Here is a 19,610-nt window from a genome sequence, read left to right on the forward strand (position 1 = left end):
TCCAGCCTCTCTTTTACATTCTAGCACATGCTACTGGGCAGGACATAATGTACCTACAGGTCTTAGCTCTCTGCCTAGAAGCCCTTCGCCAAATGCACACTGACATTCTCTCCCAGACCCTCCCAGGTTTGGGGCCTTAGGAGGGTGTCTCTGGTCAAGCCGGACTAACAGCAAAGCACTGAGGTTATTGTAAAGCTTAGTGCCTGGCTGGCTCCAGCCAGGGCTCAACTTTTCCTGTACTTTCTGAGAGTTTCATTGTGGTCATACATCTGTTGGTTGTTTTTTTTTGATGGCAGCACAGACTAACTGGCTTTGGCGACTTCTCTTTCCACTCTATTCCTGGCCTTTGTTCTGCCATGTGGGCAGCTGTAGAAGCTTCACACACCTGCTTAATTTCACAGCCCCCATCCATCTTGGCCACCGACCCTCATTCCATTTTCAAGATATGTAGGCTTTACGGGTCTGCAAGGAGCAGGGGCTTCCAGCTAAATTGAGTTCTAATCACCACCCAAAATGTTTGCCGAAATTCCTTTTGCCCTGGATCTTTCCACAGGCTGGTCCCAACCATGCAGAGATGTTAAACCCTGGTGAGGGATACCGGACCAGTTTTCCAGACTCAATCTAGCCCTCCCCCTCCTTCCTCACTCTGAACCACTGCCTCTCTCTAGCTTTCCCTAGTTTTTTGGACACCAAGTGGCAGGGCAGCACAGCTCCCATTTTGTCCCTGCCACCTGGATTGTCCACTCATCCCAAACTCCGTTTCGTGGCTTGATTCAAGCACCTTCCTTCAGGGTGATGGTCTTTCGTAATATTTTCCTCCGTCTGCTCTTCCAGAGTCACATGAGGCTGTTCCACTCTGGGCCTGCCTTTGGCCTGATGTCTCCACGGGGGAGTAGACAAGGCAATTAGATATCACTCAAGTCCAGATGTCTTGCAAAGATTTCCCTTTTAAGATGAAGCGCACCCAATTGCGTTTAATGAAAGCCAACAGCCACCTGAGGATAGAGGTGACTCAGGGCCTTCGGCCTTGATCTGTATTTACCTCACAGAAAACTTGTACTGAGCCCGGTCATGTCTGAGGAGCCGTAGCTCCAAGGTCTTTCTTTCATCATTCCATGCGACTTGTGCCTCAGTCTTTTGTCTGTAGGATGGGAAATGACCAAAGGCGCTGTCCATCATGAGAGGTTTCTCAAGGCGTTTGCCTTCAGGGCACCAAGCACAAATCAGTGTGGCCATCTTCAGGCCACACATGGGTCACCTCTCAGGGGGCTTCCGGTCTGGCAGTGTGGTTGCCTGCGAGCGCCTTCTGCAGGGCATTGTCCACCCAGGTTGGGCACTTTCCCGTGGCCGTGACACATCTTTCCATCGGACGCTGCGAACACTGCCACCGAGTCAGCACATCATGCGTTCCCCGCCATCTGTCACAGCAGATGCAGAGACTGTAACACTTCTAGCTTAGGAGGGCATCCAACACCCTTGTGGGGTCTTTAAAATTCACAGCTAACAGTCGGAGCTTGTGCTTGCACGAAACCCCTCTTAAAGTCAAGATTTAGCAGTGGGTTGCCATAGCAACTTGCCTCATCAAGTCTGAACTCCTTTCAATGTAGCTGGCCAAACTGGTTTTGAGGAAGAATACAGAATAGGAAAGTTTGGTGGGTTCCGGAAATGAGGATCATTTGATAGGCAAATTTTGGATATCCTTAAACCCTAGCCTGATATGTTTGAAAATTTTTCTGTTGCTCCAACTTTGAGCTGCATACGACAGCATATGGAGAAAAGCTTTATCTATTGTCAGCGGTGTGTCCCCACAAAGTAATGAATGATGGAAATCTCGTAAGGAGATAATGACTCCGAAGGTAATTTGAGAAAGGTAAATGTGAGCTACAAATGGTAGGTATTGGCATTATTAGGAAAATCAGGCTCTGCTTGAACTCTGTGTTGTTCCTGCACTCATTTTTACATGTTTTGTGGTAACTAGATATCAAACGTGGAGGAAGGACTTTTTTGTCAACCCTTCTAGGCGAGGCATCCAGCCAAGGCCATTCTATGAGAGTAACGGTTTGACCACCTCTTGAAGTTACTTCCTGTTTATTGTCTCTTGCCTGACATCCCCAGGACAACTGGGAAATGACCTCCTTCAGGGAGAAGCATAGCTGGGTCCTGGACCCACTAACTGGCTTAGATATCTGCATCTTGGGGCGAGGTGCTGGTAGCGTTATCTGTAAATTTAGGGCAAACTAATTAATTCAGTTATTTTCCATTGCACAGTATTTATAAAAGGCCTACTCATGTGGGGAGAAGAACTAACCTCGTTCTCACCTTGCATTGCTTATAGTCTGGAGTCCATGTTTTTGTTTTTGTTTTTTTTTAGAATTAGTAGAAACGGCCTTCAGCTGAAAGCATTATCATCAACTGCCTAATTTCGAGCTGTGTTTTTCTATGTTTGACGCAGCCCATCCCTAGATTCAGCTCAGCGCCACTGACACAGTTAATTCGAGCCCATTGTGAATCTAGCCCATGTGGAAGCCTGAATTTGCCATACAGGAGACAAAGCACCGGTCTTCTGATACTCTCTGTGGATCCCCCATAAATAAGAAGTTACTCATTTTCACTTCACGCCTCAGTACCTTGAGCAGGTGTGGGGAAAGGAAATGAGTGTTACCTTGTGTGAGCCCTGATAGACAGCAGCTTACAGGTCAGTCTTGAAATGAATAGATAGATGAGCTGGGATCCTACAAAAGACACCTTGCCCAGAGCCTACGCAATCTAGTCCCTCATAACCGTGGGGCCCCTTCACTTCATTTGTATTGTTTTTTGTCTTTGGGAGGAGAAAATAGCATTCAAAGCTATTCTTCTATTTATATCCTTTCTAAGTGTCTCTCGCTAAGGAGATAAAGAAACTGTATGCCCCTTGTCTCCTTAATGCATGGCACCTTTGTTATTGACGAATTTTAGGCAGTCACACCCTACAAATTCAATGATCAGCCAGTGAAAGTGTTACCATTCGTGCTTTAGTGGAACTGGACTCAGTGGCATGGGGACACATAGCATCGTAAGATGAATTATTAATAAAGGAAGCGGCAACAATTTTCTTCAAGATCAGTACCAAGTAAAGCAATGATTCTCAATCTTACGAGGGTCTTGGATTTACTCGTAAATCAGACAAATGTTATGCAAACCTGCTGTGGAAAGATGTTCACACACACACATATACAGTTTTGCGTAGGATTTCAGAGGGATTGTGGATCTCTTGGTAAACTAATGGAGTAACTAATGATGATGAAGCACAATAATATTCTAAACAAATATAGAATTGTGGATGATTTTTCTGTTTCCCAGCTCCAAGACGATTAGCCATGATGACTTAGAAGCCGAAACCCAGAGTTCCTCCAAAACCATAATTAGTATAAGTGGCCTCCTCTCTAGTAGTTATTTTCTGGGCTAGCCGCATGGCATGGTGGGTAAAAAAAGGCCTGGAGTCAGAAAGACACCGATTCAAGTATTAACACTGCCATTTGCAAGCTGTCTCCAGCTCCCTTACTTTGTCTGAGCCTCAGTTTCTCCCATCAGCATAGCACAGCTAATGATGCCTGCTTTTCAAGGTGCTTAGAAATATTTGATGAAATGACTCACTTACGTGGTCTTTAAACATTTATCGATCACCTAATATATGCCTTGCAGTATACCACGCACCGAGGAAAGAAAGATGAAAAACTCTCTTTGCTCAAAGATTTCTTTGTCTTTGTGCTTACAGAGCACATATAATAGGTGCTTTGTAAATGTTAGATTCTCCTGCTAGTGAAAATGATCACGTAGTGGGAAGCGGAGAGATCGGTGGCGTGTGCATTCATGTGGGCGGTGGAGACGAGAAGGTACGACGATAATGGGACTTATTGTCTCATCCGTGCCCTATTAGCATCTGAGTTTAATCTGATTGCTTCATATTCATTTTCCCGAACACAGACGTGTTAATCAAGTCCTCATGTTTCTTTTCCTTCCTCCTTACCTTGCCTCCAAGGGGAATGCCTCTGCTACGAAGGTTACATGAAGGATCCGGTACACAAGCACCTTTGCATTCGGAATGAATGGGGAACGAACCAGGGGTAAGTGAGGGGATGGCACGTTGGCCAGTTCCCAGATGTCACCGCTTCGTCACATAGGCACGATGTGGAGCAACCACATAGAGAGAAGTAGCGCAAACGGGTGTTTATATTCTGAACAGCGAATGGGTAAAGATGTCACAGTGTGTTTCCACGTGCGTACCGTCCCAGTGACGTCCGTGTTGTCTTTTTCTCCATTTACGAGTCCAGAGGTGACGCCTCTGACTCGCAGCCCCGCAGCCTCCAGCTGGGACCTGAAAACCAAGCTGAGCCTCTCATACCACTGCCAGCCACGAGGATTCCGCTGGCAGAACCTGGCCGCTGATTTTGTCGGGGACACGCGGGGCCACACCGACTCGCGTGTAGCTCTCCCAGGGCTTGACGAGCTTTGCGAGATTGACATGCCTAGAAACTTGTTTCCACCAGGACTGTCAGCGGGGGTCACATGCAAAGACTCAGGGACTGCTCTGTGTTGGGTACGAGTACTTTTGCCTGAGCCCCAGTTACTATTTCTCTGAGACCTTTGCTCTTCTCCAAATGCTAGGAAGTTACGATATCTATTGCTTTTTAGTTTTACCTTTTTACATTTTAGGAATTTTTATTGTGATGCAATATATATAATATCAAGTTTATCCCTTTAATCATTTTTAAATGTACAATTCGGTGGCATTAAGTACATTCACATTGTTGTGTAACTGTCCATCCTGTAGTGCTTTTTAAAAGGAACTTTCTGCTTTGTTTTGGGTGCTGAGAGCTTGCTTCCTGCGTAGGCCGGGTCGTGGACAAAGGTGGAGGGAGAAAGAGTTCATTAAATGTTAACTAATAAGAGCAATCAATGGAATAGGCAAAACTGGAGAGACATCAAGGCAAAAGCCGTCTCGGAGTGATCGCCTGGAGTGCAGATGAGAAACGTGTTTGTGGCCTGACAGGGTGGGAAAAAGAAGCTGCCATCATTTCACACATAGCCGTAGAGGACCCAGCCCCTCTGTATGCTTCTGATGAGACCAAGCCGAGAATAGCGAATGCAGCTCCGGACTCTCAGAGTAATAAACATGGAGACAAATGGGCGAGAGTTTGGAGAAGAGCAATAAAAATGATTGAAGGACCCAAGGGAGTGATTTATGATGAAGGGATAGAACTCGGCTCTGAGAACTTGGCCAGCTGATGACTAAGTCAAGGCATGATAGATGCCCGTAGGCGGTAAAGGGGGCAAATGTTCTGGAACGGGTCGGGGTTGAGGGATAAGGACGAGGGAGAAGGCAGTTAGGGAAAGGAAATCTGAGTCACAGGTCAGGAGACTTGGGGACGTCGAAATGCCGTGAAAGTCGTCCGTTAGTGGAAATGAAGGATCGCTTCATTTCTACTGAATCTGAGATCGTATCAGAGAGGCAGTCCGCAAGGTTTAGAGGAAGATGTTTGTAGAAGGGTAGATCCACACGAGGCGGCCTGCCATGGAAGGCTTGGGGCGGAGGGCGGGAGATTTGGCTAACAGATGTCAAGTGGGGAATGAATAAAGAAAAAGCACCATTCGCTGTTCAAACTCAGCTGCGTCCCCAGGCTCTCTCCTGCACCCCAAAATGTTTGCATCGTTTCTGGGGAGCTAAGATTTTTGCTCATGTGATGGCTGAGCCTCTCCGTGGGCTATGATTCTCACTGAGTAAAATATTGTAAAGGGTGACGGATAACCAGCTCCCTATCGCTTAGCCTGCAACCGCGCTGCTGGAGAAAATGACGACAAACGTCACCTCCCTCTCTGCCCTGAGTGAGCCAGGCGCGCTCCCCGCGCTGATTGGATTTGGTAGCTAATCCCCCAGGCCTCCACGTCCCTTGGCCTGGTAGACAGCTCATGCGAGGATGGGCCTGACCTCGCTTGGTAATTACACGAGGCTTCGTCGTTCCCTCTGGCTGTGTGTAGAGACAGTCTGAGGATGGAGACGAGAGCCCGCAGGGGCCCGGTGGAGGCCCCGCATCGGTGTCGTTTCAAATAAGACAGGCTGAAGCTCTGCGTTACAGACTGACAGGAACATTAGCCCCAGGAAACAGACAAGGAGACCTAATCTGTCATTTCCATCTCTAATTTCCATTATTCTCTGATCATCACTGTCTACGAGGTCTCATTTTGGACACTAATAAAATAATGGAGCGACTGCTAGGAGTGGGGGAGACGTAACTATCTGGAGGATAATGGGACCAGGAGTGATAAGCGGCATGAGTTTATACGTACATAAAAAAAAAGTGCCAGACAAATGACGGCATTTTCCTCATAAAGTGACAAGATAAATGAAAAGTGGAAGATGTCATACATCTTGATTGAAATCAGGGATCCGATGCCATGCTTCCTTAAATGATTCTTACAAAATTAATCGAAATTGATTTGAATGTGAAGACTGTCACTTGAATTGATAACAGCCTGACAGATTGCCAACTAACGATACATATTGGGGTTTATGAAAAAAATCAGTGGCAGGCCTCGTCTTCGTGAATATTTCGTCTGATGTTCCAGAAGGGGGAGGGAAGCAGTGTGCGTGGGTATTTAGGTTTTTCAGTTAGTATTCTCGTATTGTATACATTAAAATAGCTGAACTTTTAAAGCAGAACAACCGAGTCCTAGGCCAGTAGGAGTTCAAATGAATTCCCTTGTGAAAAAATCTAGGTTAACGTACCAGGGGAAAAGTAGCGGTAAGCATTCGTGCCTTTCAGACGAGGGACAAAGTCGGTCGAGGACAGTAATACAAAAAGTGGATGATTCTGTGTGGCAGAAGAATCACACCTACAACTTTATCCAGCTTCTCCCTCAAGCTGCAGTTTACCTGGACGTGTGTGTGTGTGTGTGTGTGTGTGTGTGCGCGCGTGCGCGCGCGCGCGTGAGTGCATGCTGCTTCATTTATAGAAATCGTCTTGCCTCTATGCTCCATCGTTTATTCTCTCCCTCATTCACATCTCCAACAAATATTCACTCCATTGCTTATCATGGCCCAGGATAAGCTAAATTACTAATTATAAGAAGAAAGATGTGGTATCTGCTCTGGAAGAACTAATCGTCTAGACAGAGAGATGGACGCATAACAGAAAATTTCAATGAATCCTAAGAGCTGTTAAAATAAAGGTGTGAGCAAAGGTCTGTGAGATTGCATAGGGTGACTTCTGTGACAACTAAGGAGCTGGAATAGGCTCCTTGGAGAACTTAGATTTTGAACTGTTCTATCTAACCGGTAAGAAAGATAATTCTCAGCTAAGGGAATAGCGTATATCAAGGCGCGGAGGTGTAAGTAGCCTGGTTTTTCCAGGAATGGCAAATAAATAGCTCAGTGCAACTTAAGAGTGCAGTTTACAGAGATGGAAGAGAGGCTGATAAGGAGGGTGAGGACCAGATCGCGAAGAGCTCTTGCTTGCCGAGGCGTTGGGCATCAGAGCTCCGTGCCCTTGCCCCTAGAATTGTTAGCAGGTGGGAGAAGTTCCAAGGCGTCTGTGTATTTGGTGGGATAATTCCTCACTACACATTATTTTCTGGACCATCTCAGTAATTTAATATAATCCTAAAAGGAAAACAAAATACAGAAAGCACACGCGCTCACACACAAAACCTCTCGAAACTATCTAAATTTTTATTAATCTGGATTCTGCAAATAAGGCATAGTCTTAAAATTATCCTGTAGGTAAAAGTTTTCATGACCAAACAGCAAAGAAAGGCAGAGGATTGGGAACCATGTGTACAAGTCACACAACTCAAGGGGGTTACAGCTGTTTTGGGTGACTCTGGTTCTGCCGAAAATGGCCAAGGAGAAGCGAGGAAGGTTGAGGAAGCGTCTATGTGTGGATCTGGGTGGTGGGTGAAGCCGGTCACCGTAGCTCGCCCAGGTGACAGAATCTAAGTGGCAGATTGTAAAGTCAGTGAACTCTTGTACAAGAAGCTGCTATTCACTGAAAGTAAAAATAGCTACAAAACGATTTAAACAAAGTCGTAGATGACAGATTTCTAATGAATTATTTAAAGAACATGGAATGTTTGAGGTTACATCCTTGGTCTTTGAGGTCAGCAACAAAATTATTCCCTCCCACAGCACTCCTCGTGACTCGGTTGCCCGGCCGAGGACCCAGAGTGGAAGGGTCCTCCCCCAGCATGTCTTCTGTCGAGCCTGAGTCAATTCACTGAATAACTCCTCGGCCTCACATCCCTTTGGCTGTGTAGACACAGCCGGGGACAGTGTCTGATCTATTTGCTAGGGCAAAAGGACAAATAGGAAATTTTCACAGATGACAAATGAAAACAATGAATGGGAATGGAGAAGACAAGAGAGATTGATTTACATGAAAATATTAAAGGAGGGAAAACAAATCTATTTAGCTACTTTGGAGACTATTAAGAAAGGCTATCACAGTGTTTTGTTGTTGTTAAATTAAAAGTGTACCCAAGGTTCCCTAGATACATTTTTCAGAACACCACTATTAGATTTAATTCATGCATTTGAAGATTCCCAGTAAATAATCATCTGATTTCTTATTCTGACATCTCAGATACAGAGGGCAACTCCAAGGAGAGTCCCCGCTGGAGAACTATAACATATCACTCGATTTCAGTGCTGAAGGATGGTGATAGTGATAATTCATGATGGCGAGAGATCTGTGGAGAATGAACAGGTATTTCTCCAAGGCTTCAGAGGCTGTTGTCAGGAATGGCCCTGCTCATCAGGACACCCTCTCCTTACACCGCCTACTCAGGAGGCGACACGCTTACCATGACGCCTCCCGATCAGTGCACACGCATGCACGCATGCACACACGCATGCACGTACACACTCGTACACAGCACATGCCGCCTTTATACGTTCTTTCCGTTGTCCCAGGCGCTCATTGTTCTGTCCTATTTCTACAGCTACACCCTGCTGATCCCCGTCCCAAGAGTGACCGCTTAGGGATTCTGACTCTGTGTGAGGAGCAAATGTCTCCCGCCATCAAATCCACTTTCTTTTTTAGGCCAAGAGTGAGGAAGACGTTTGTCATGATTGGTCTCAGCCTCTCTGTCTTGCTCAAAATGCAAGCTTGACAGGAGGTGATTTTATTCGGGCCTGCTGGAATGATGCGATCTTAACATTTCTCAGGAGACCACTCACAGAACAGTGGCCTGAGCCTGTGGGCAGGATGCCTTTGCTTCTGGGTCCTGGGTATTGAGCAGAGTTCAGCCACCACCCACTCTTCAAAATGACCCAAAATCCATCCTCGTTTCTCCTGGCCACCTAAAACTGAACAAGAATGTCCCATCAAAGTGCACAGGCTGAACCACTGCAGGGCGGTGGCTCGAATGCTGAGCTGTAACTCTGATCCCAAGCCTTGTCTTGAGCAGTGTCTGGCCTTCTGTGACCTGCACAAAGTCTCTTCAGAAATGACTCAGACGGAGACAGACAGTCTCGTGTGACATATGACATTTCCTGACTTTCCTGCGCCCATTTCTAGCTCATCATCTGGCTTTTATTTCCCCAACTATGCGTCTGTGTCACCGATGCCCTCCAGACCCCCTTCGCCTTCCTCCAGCCCCTCGGACAAGGTCTGCAGGCCAGCCTGCTGCTGCTCCCGGCGCCCTCCACCCACAGCCTGCAGCCTGACTCCATTGTCTGTGCCCAGCCCTGGTCATTGCCATGCCACGCACAAATAGGATTACCTTCCCATTAGCTCTTTTTATTTTTTTTCTCTGTTTCTCTGTGTGTGCGCGTGTGCACATATGTGCGTGTCGCTCTATTCCGAACTCATTCACTCATTCCTGGGGTTTTCAGTATATTTATTTGGCCTCTTATTTCTCATTCTTTTCTTCCCTCCCTTTTTCTTTACTTCCATCTCCTTCTCTCCCCCACAGGTATCGGTAGAAATGATTTTCCTCTATCCCACCAATTTCAATGTCAAAACGAGTGAAGGCAGCTCTTAGAATTCAACCTAACGTTCCCATTTCCTTCTCGCCGGGAAGCCCTGCTATATATAACCTGATTCCAGCAGAAATATCACCCCACTGGAGGAGAACCAGCCCTGCCTACCAGGACCGTCTCAGACAGGCTTGATGGGACCAAGTCCCCCACTTGGCTTGGGAAACTCTGTACCTTGTTCTCAGGCGTTTCTCAAGTGGAGACATCTTTAAGTTGAACCCATTTTCACACACAAAGAAGTGTGGCTAGTCGGCCGAGTACAGAGATAACACTTCCTACATGGCAAATAGACATCTGGCTGAGAACACAGCCTAGCCCATGCTTGCCCAGGGGACAACACTGAGACGAAGGCCACCAGTGTCTCTCCAGACAGGCACCTTTTTCTAATTTGCACCAAGTCACTGATGAGCTAGTGCTGGCCCTGGCTGTCATTTGAGGTGATGCCCTTTGCTTCCCTCTTAGAGGCAACTTATAACCTTCCTGGTTACTCAGGATGACACAATAGCAAAATGTGCCCTAGTCATTGACTCCCCGATGCCCGTTCACACAGCAGGCACTTAAGAATCATCTGGAGAGCTTATTGAAAATACCGATTTCTGATCTTCCTCTAGAGGTTTTAATTTTGTAAGTCTGGGAGAGGGCCCAGAATCTGTACATGCGACAAGCTCCTGCAAGTGATTCTGAAGCACAGCCAGACTTAAGGAAGACGTGGTGTCTCCACAGCCCGGGGTGTCGGGGGGCAACGCTTACCAGTGCACCATCCCCTCCCATGAAAATGAGAACTGGTCTGTAGACTAGTGGCTGAGTACATCCTAAAGGGTCCTTGTATGTTACTGATTGGGAAGTAGAGGGCCAGAGAGGTGAAGACACCTCCTCCGGGTGTCATAGCTGGCGGCCAGGCTTTATAGTGACCAGTGGGTAGTAGAGAGGCGTCAGTCGCGAGAATCCAGATTGCAGAGAGAGCCTAGCGTGAGGAGCCTACAATGCGGTGAACGTCAGTGATCAGCCGTAGGTGAGAGGTGGCCGTGCTGTGGTCCCCACCTGCTCCTTGCATCCTTCTTCCCTACGACGGGGGAGAGGGGTGCTGAGGTACTCATCTCCATCCCATCCTCCCCTCAGCGACAAGCGTCTGCAGTCCCCCCGACAGTACCTCCCACCCGCTGGAGGACACTGCCACAGCGTTCTCTCTGACGGGTCCAGTCACGGCACCGGAGACTTATTTTAAACAGCTCCGGAGGCGGGAACACTCCTGTCTCCTCCGACGTGACCCCCAGGGTGAAAAAAATCAACTTCGATTTACACCTCCATCTGCTCAAGAATGGAAGATAAATTGTTTCAATTTTATAGAAATGAATGTTTTATGTCTTGCCCATGCTTTCCAGACAGTGTCCCGAATTTACGTATTCTGCCGAGCGCGTGGCTGTTTTCCACTAGGAATACGCTCTGGACCGTCGGTTCCTTCGGTTTCGGTCTCAGAATACTAGCTGAGAGTGTTGTCACCTGCCCTGTTTACCTTTTCTGTCTTTAAGATAAGTAGAAAAAAAAATCCACTCGTTCTCCCACAGTCAGAGAAAACTACCATTGCCATTTTGGCACTTCCCAGGTTTTTTTTAGGCATCAAAAGTCTTGCTTCCCACCAACCCCGTAATCCTGTATATATTTTTGTTCGTTTTCCCAATTTATCAATGATCATGTATTTCTTTTATAATCACAGAATTTAGGGGGAAAGATGAAGAATGTTTAAAAAGTATCATTGTGGTCCATTGTTTTTCTCAAGTTTTTTCCCACATGGAAGTTATTCTTAGGGTCTAACTTAATCCCCCGCCCCCATTTTAACCTGATTATGGAGGAAAGAAGAAAGTGGTTCAAGGTCTGACATTCAGGTAAAAATCCTCTGCTATGAACATGTCTGTCTGTAAGTCTGTGTGACAAAGGGCCGAACACCAAGTGGTACCTTCACATCTTCATATTCAGCACGATGTTTAATGCAGTACAACCTCAATGTCACTGAAGACTTGAGCAGTCCCTTCTATGATGCTGATTCGTACCTGTCATTTATTAAGCATGTAATACTGGGCTCAGTGAGGTTTTTTTTTTTTTTAATAGCACTAATCTTGATAAAAATCCCACAAACTAGTTAAGAGGTAAGCAGTTAGTAGTGTTTTTTTCCATGTACGATTTCTGCGAAAACAATTTCGGTAAAAGTAATCTTATGGTTTATTCTTCCTCGTTACGTATGTTGGATTCTTGTTCAAATGTTCGTACTATAATTATCTTTTCCCAATTTTAACTTCATATAATTTCAGAAATTGGAGAGCAAACATTTTGTCACTGTACATTTTGGTTTTTTTACTTTATCTTTTTTCTTTTCATGAAAGCACTGCATGTAATTGAGAGAAAAATCTAGAAAAATAAAAACACGCAGAGCAGTAAAAGGAAGAAAATCCAAGCCACCTAAAGTGCCCACGTCCCCTAGAGAGAACTCATTCTGATTTTTTGTTTTGTTTGTTGAGGTACAATATTTTTGAAGAAAATGACATTATATTGTTATATCTCCTGCTTTGTTATATATAGGCACATACAGATATACATACATAACACGCACATATACACATATGTGTACATATAATAGAAAAGGTGCCTGTTATTATTTGAGGCTCAGCAGCCTGGTGGCCAGAGTCACAGAGTGGAGAACATACCGTCCGCTGCCAACATCCAGGCGCATTTCACTAAACCGTGATGCAGCTCGCCGATGGGGGTGGGCTTTTCCTGTCCTCAGTCTCCTGCCCCCCGAGTTTATCAGCCTTTCCACAGGTTCTGCACTCAGAGAGTGGCGGTGTCGCCCCGAGGAGCTGCAGCCCAAACCAGGCTTTCTAGTCGAGGCTGGCCTTAGGATCTAAGACCCCTGGATGTAGGCGGGTCCCCAGATTTCTGTTATGCAGGACCGTGAAGGGAGGCCGTGAACAGCAGCTGCCCAAAGCCCCACAGCCACTCTAGCCGGTCGGCCCTGCAGTGGAGGATCCCACGGGTTCTCAGCATGGACGTCCACCCATCCTGACCTTGTTGTAACCGCTTTAAGAGGAGTGAGTGCTCGCCACTGTGGGGTGGCCACAGTTGGGCTCATGACCCACACCAAGGGAAGGCTGCTCGGAGCCGAGTTAGCATTGACGCCCATGAGCCCCGTTCTCCGCGTGCCTGGCCCTGCAGCACCCCTCACACCCTGCCCTCTGGTGCAGTGGGGACAGCGCTGATAGCGATGTTAGCAGAGATAACAGATGCTGACGTGGTCCTCGCAACGCACCGGCCACTCTTGTAAACGCTTTTCATGTTCTGACCGCTGCGATTGTCATTTCAACGCTGCGAAGTAGAAACTACTCTTGCCTTTATTTTACAGGTGAATCTATTGAATGTAGCAGCACCACTGAGAGCCTCATAGGCAAGAAAAGAGAACTTCGGTGCCTAAAGAGAATTTTCTCTTGCTAAATCCCTCAAGGGCTACCCTTCTGAGAATTTCAAAATGAAAGCAGGAGAGAAGCTGCAATTCCGCCCCGAGGCTCTGGGGGCAGGGCATCTGAGACTTGATGCCTAGATTAAAACAACGCCAAGTATGTAGTCTGTAGTTAAGCATCCCTTTCAAAATCATGTAGATTTGTGGAGAAAGTGACAAGTCACTGGAAGGACATAGCTGGAGGCCGAAACACAGTAAATGCCATTGGCTACTGCTCTATCGAGGTTAAAAAAAAAAAAAAAAAGTTCTCAGCGACATCCCAGGCTGGTACCTGGCTGTGGGAGTCAGACGTCTCTTACTGAGTAGCTTTGTTCCTGTGGCTAGTGTGAAATGACCATGGGTCCCAGTCGAGACGAAGCATCGTAGCAGAGAGTGTGGCACAGCCTGCACCATGGACTCTGTGATGGATTGCATTCGCCTATTTACTGGCACAGATGTGGGAGGATAAAACAGCCAGGCAGGTCCTTGCTATTGGCAAAGACTTCAGGGCCCCGGCCCAGGGGGTCGGAGTGACATCTTCACGTTTGAAGGATGGATGGGCTTGGCTATTTTCCCCAGGCTGCTTGGCCTCTGGCGAAGGTGGTTTGGGATGCGTTCAGAGGTTTTCCTTTCCAGATACGATCTTGAGGATTGTTAACTATACTTCACTTAGTAGCCTTGATCGAACTATTTCATCCTAGCCAGACAGCTGTGGACACCTCACTTCCAAGGAGATTCAGGTTCTCCTACTCGCATTTTTTCCCTGTGTGGAGGCAGCAGAGCATGGTGAGCACAGATTTGTTGTCAGAGAAACTTGGCCTCACGGTTACCATCTTGTTTCTTCTACTTAAAAGCGCTGTATTTGGGGCTAGCTTCGGAGCTTTTTTCAGCCTCAATTTCTTCATCAGTAAAAATACCCATAATAGTATCTACTTCATAGACTTGTTATAAGGATTACGAAGAAAACCTAAGTCAAATGTGTTGCATTCAATAATCTTAGAGAAAATATGGAAGCACTCACTAAGCGAAGACATCAAGTATCCGCTGACGAAGTTTTGCACCGGTCGTGGCCTCATTTATGTTCCCTGAACCGCCACCCAGCGAGGCGGATTCAACATCAGTATGACAAGCTGGGTTTAGAATAACCCACCCCTAGCATGTGAATTCCACGAGGGCATAAACGATGCCTCAGGTATCATGGCATTGTCATACCCTAACGCACTGCCTGGCACATAGTAGGTGCTCAACAAATATGTGTTAAAATAAATGAAGGCATGTGTTTTATCTTTGGGCAGGCCTTGCACGTACCTCATGAGAGTGCTAAATCAGTGTCAGGAAGTGGGAGTGAGGATATCAGCGGAATCACTGACACGTCTATACGCTCAGAGCTGGGAGCCCACCTCGAGGTCATCATCTCTCACCTGGTTTAGTAATCCCCTCATAGCCTTTTAAGCAGATGGCACACTCAGTGATGGGGGCCATATTCTTTGAAAAAACGGCACATTCCATTGCCGTAATGCAGATTCTTAGTTCTTCTTGAGGTTGAGCCAAAATATGTTTTCCTGCAACTTTTACCTGTTTGGTCAGCTCTATCCTTTGGAGCAATAAAGAATATATTGATTTTTGTCTTCTATGCTCAGGACTGGTAGCCTACACGGTGCCTTTGTATGGATTAGAAAGATGAGCTCATCTGCTGCCGAGTGTGGTGTGGGTGCCTGAGAACAAACGGGACCGCCGGAAACGGGCCCACTGCATGTTAGTGTCTGAGATCATTGCGATGAGTGCTCCCCCAAGCCTCTTCTTCTGCACATACCTAATTCCTAGAACTTTTTTTGGACAGCAAGTTTTCTGGATCCCTTAAAGATCCCACTAGCTGTTTTCTGCGTCTCCCTCGTTTGTCATTATACCTTTCAGATGGTGTTGCCCAGGACTGATCGAATCACTCTGTAGAATAGATCATGCCTGTTTCTTCCTGTGTATTTTCTGTGAATGAACTCTGAATTAAGCTCGGATTAGGTCCTTTAAGAAAAGACTCGTGGTATTGTTGGCTTATAATGGATTTTTGGCCAACTAAGGGTCTTTTTCACAGGGACTGCTGTCAAAGGGAGAAAGCATATTCAAGACTGCATTCAATTGTCTTAACCTAAATTCAATTCTTATATGAAACCTTATTAAATTTTAGCTTGTAGCCCACTGAAATCCTTTGGACATCGACTGTTATCCTGTGTATTAGCTATCCCTCCTACTTTACGGTATCTGTAAATTTAATTAACGTGCCTTCAGTGACCTTCTCCGAGTATCTGAAGAAATTGTTAGAGAAAATACCTCCAAGCCCCGCTCCCATCAGAGAATTTCCTGCAGGTTGACCTTGACCCTTTAGTTGAAACTTGTTGGTTTCCTTGTTCGACTACCCCGGAATTCATCAACAGACATCATTTTTCTCTCTAGTCCATATAAAAGATCTTTGTCAAGGGTCTGGCCCAGGATGGGTTCTCATCACACCTGCTAAACCAGTGAGTGAATTCCTTTCTGAAATCAAGGCAGGTGAATTCTGTGCCGCCCTTTGAAATGCCGACCTAGAGATGCCATCAAAAATCGTCACGAGCTTAGCTCGGGCCCCCTCTGGTTAGTGACATTCTCGCTCTTAGATATCTTTGCACACTTGTTCTTTTTTTAATGTCGATTCATCCTCTTTCTCTAAAGAGCTCAAAGGTATTGAAATTTCGCCTGCACACTTTCCATGTGGCTCTCAGGCTATCTATCCCTCTGCTTTGTGCACTTTTATCTCATTGAGAGTTTGCTTTGTAAGGAATTCAAACGATGTGACTGACTTTAAACAGGTTCAACTCGATAAGTGAAAGTGAAGGTAATAATAATAGCGAATATTTACAGAGCGTGTTTGGTGCCTGGCACATTTCTAAGAGCGCTAAGTATTTTAAAATTATTGCAACTCTCTGAGGCTATCCCTCCTTTTTACATATAAGGAAACTTGAAGGACAGAGAAGTTTGGTAACTTGCCCAAAGGTGAGATGATTGGGATTCACACCCGGGCAATCTGTCCAGAGCCCATGCACTTAACTCTCAGGGTGCTGCCTGACAAGGAAAGCTGTATACTCCATGGGCAAGCAGATCTGTGGGTGGCAAAAGACTGCCTTGTGCCTTGCCCCTCCTTCTCTGCTCCCTCCTCTCAGGTGCAGTGAGCTATGGGTCAGACAGCTGATCTGGCTGCAGGCGCGATGGTCAGGATTGCCCACCAGCCCTTCCCTCGTTCGCCGGCGGTGGGAGATTGAGCTGGTGTCATCATCTTCTCTCCACTGTCAGCTGCTTAATGGGTTTTCCTCCCAGATCCTAGAAGCATCTGGGAGAGGTGGAAGAAGCCTGCGGAGAGGCGGAGTTCGGTGCGGAGGAAGGAGCCGCTTCAGGCATCCGTGAAGCACGTTTAGAGCGATATTTGAGGTGCTCCTGGGAGCACGGGGAAGAGATCTGAGTGTCATGGGCCGGCCGCTCTTCCAGGTACTTTATATCGGTTGCTTCATTTAAATAATAGTAAGTAATGTCACTGGTGCTTTCTGTGCACCAGGCATTATTTGTAAATGCTTTGCGAGTGTTCACATCATTCCCTCCTCACGTCTCGCAGATGGGGAGGCCATGCACATAGGGGACACGGTGGGAATGGAAGGAGATGGAATGACCCCAGCAGTCTGGCTCTGAGTCCAGGCTCTCGGTGCGACACGCGAGGCCAAGTGTGGCCACCGTGTAGCCTTTCGGGATGGGCCCTGCCAGCACTCAGGCCTCCCAGCACGTGTCTCCACTCTGATTTAACGGCTTGCTCTTGACCACACTTACCTGTAACTTCTCCCTCTCCTCATTTGTGCTCAGGACCCTTCTTCCCCTTCAGTTCTGTCTCTCCGATATGCCGCCATTTCCATTCTCTAAGGTCCAGCTCGAACACCTGCTCCTCCACGAAGCCTTCTCTAATTTCCCAGCTGGAGGCCACCTCTTTCTCCTTTGGGCTGCCTCAGGCCTGTCACTCTCTCCTGTGGCAACTGCCACACGTGCCATGTGTTATTTCTATCCCTAGATTCGTCTTGATCCCTCATAGACTATAAGACTTTTGGAGTAAGGGCTTAATTTGGGGTCTCATTTTCAAGTACACACTGTCTTACGTGAAGCAGGTGCTCAGTAAAAATGGGACCATTGCGCCTGGTGTGATTTCAAGCATTATGAGAAGTGGACTACAGGACAGATATTCATGTTGGGGACAGGAAGGCGGGAATGTCTTGCTATAGCCTCGACACATCACTTCCACCAAGGTCTTCCTCTGTGCCAGACACCATTTTCAATGGGGCCAATCCCTTAAGAGTTTAAATACGAGGAACTGAGCCACTGAACGTGATGGTTAAGACCGAATGAGCAGACCACCTGAGTGCAAATCCTGGCGCTGCCACTTACTGGCTCTGCTCACGCCCCTTGGGCGAATTACTTGAGCTCTCTGCGCGGTAACTTCCTCCCTTGTGAATGAGGGGTGATAATACCTACCTCGTTCGGTTGTCCTCATTGGTAAAAGGGAATCATGGAAAGTGAGAGTGTCTAGCTCGTGGAGGATGCTTTGTAAAACCAGGTGGCAATGAGATTACAATGCCCTTTCTCCAAGAATCAAGGAATCCAGTCCCAGGTATCATATAATACCTGTCAGGGGCTTGGTTTTCAAAAGGGGATCTGGCTTCCACTATTTAAAACTTTTCAGTTTTCACCACTAGCCAACAGTCCCTGGCTGAGCTGGGTTTTTTGGTTTGGTTTGGTTTTTACTTTTCTCTTTCTTTCTGCCAGCATCAAAGCAGTTGTCCTGAAGACACACTCCTGCTCTTCAAAAGCTCTGACTCTCCCTTCCCCAAACTGCTTTCCAGCAGGCTGAGGGGAGGTATTGTTGAATGCACTAGCCTAACACAAGTCTCTTGCTTAATCACCCTGCAGTCGGATTTTCCATGCAAGCCCTTAGCATGGCAGGATGCCCTCTTTGAAGTCATTAGTCTTCACAGCAGGGAGAGCACATCATCAAAGACTCCGTTTCCCAGCAACCCCTGCTGTGCCCTTGTGCACCAGAGGGTTGCAGGGCTGGGGAGAGAAGAGCCTACAAGTGCATTAAGTCTGCTGTTCTCTCTTCTGGTCCTGAACCGCGATGCCTTTGAACTAAAGCCCAGGGAGAGGGCTGGTGATGCTATCATAAAACCTCTCCCCATTCTTTCAGTCTCAACCAATTTAGCAATGAAACTTGCTAGGGCTGGGGATATGGAATGTAGGACATGGTTGAGGTTCCAGTTGGTAATCTAAGGCGCTATGGGAGGGGGGGTTGGGAAAGGAAAGAAAGTGCCTCTGAGGCTCTAGACACTGAAAATATACTTGACAGTGACTATGAGCAATCTGCTGTGAAGTTAAAGTTTTTTTCTGTGTGTGTGTGTGTTTGTGTAAGACAGTGAGAGATAGATAATGATAGAGAGATAAATAAGTGATAGATAAATATGATAGATGATAGATGATAGATGATAGATGTATAGATGATAGAGATAGATAGATAGATAGATAGATAGATAGATAGATAGATAGATAGATAGATAGATAGATACGTGATAGATAAACTTAGCCTTTGATTGAACAAACCTGGATTTTCATCCTGACCTTGCTTCTTATTTTCATTTACCTGGGTAGCCCCTTTATTTCTGACTTTCAGTGTCTTGACCCCTTGAAGTTCAGTGACTATGATGAATGAAGTCATGGTTAACAGAGCCATTTACTTAGACGCAGACTTTAGATTTCGCCATGAACCTGGGCCTTAGATTTCAGCACTGAAGCCTGAGGACTCACACCAGACTGACTCACTGTCTTTGGAAGATCAGCGGGTGGAGCTCTGCCATGGAATTCTTAAATGGGACTTTCTGAGTCCAGATCCCTGGGTAACCTTGCCCGGGACCAACAGATTACTGGGTGCCGGCATCAAGCATCTCCTCTCCACTGCCATGATATTTATCAGACTGGCCCCTTCCACACAGAGTCTCATCCACACCACCGGTTGCTTGGGGCGGCGCTCTATCCTTCCCCTGTACCACCGTGATA

At 46.6% G+C, this 19,610-nt stretch overlaps 1 protein-coding gene across 1 annotated transcript in view; it reads left to right on the plus strand.

Moving 5' to 3' along the window:
* Nucleotides 1–19,610, plus strand: part of ASTN1 (astrotactin 1) — a 180,462-nt gene that overhangs the window by 47,524 nt on the left and 113,328 nt on the right. The window contains exon 8 of the mRNA XM_039881411.1: nt 4,019–4,103. Within this exon, the coding sequence (XP_039737345.1) occupies nt 4,019–4,103 (85 nt within the window). The remainder of the gene's footprint in view (nt 1–4,018; nt 4,104–19,610) is intronic.

The sequence above is a fragment of the Pteropus medius genome, unplaced genomic scaffold (genome assembly GCF_902729225.1).
Source record: "Pteropus medius unplaced genomic scaffold, Ma_sr-lr_union100, whole genome shotgun sequence".
NCBI lineage: Eukaryota > Metazoa > Chordata > Mammalia > Chiroptera > Pteropodidae > Pteropus > Pteropus medius.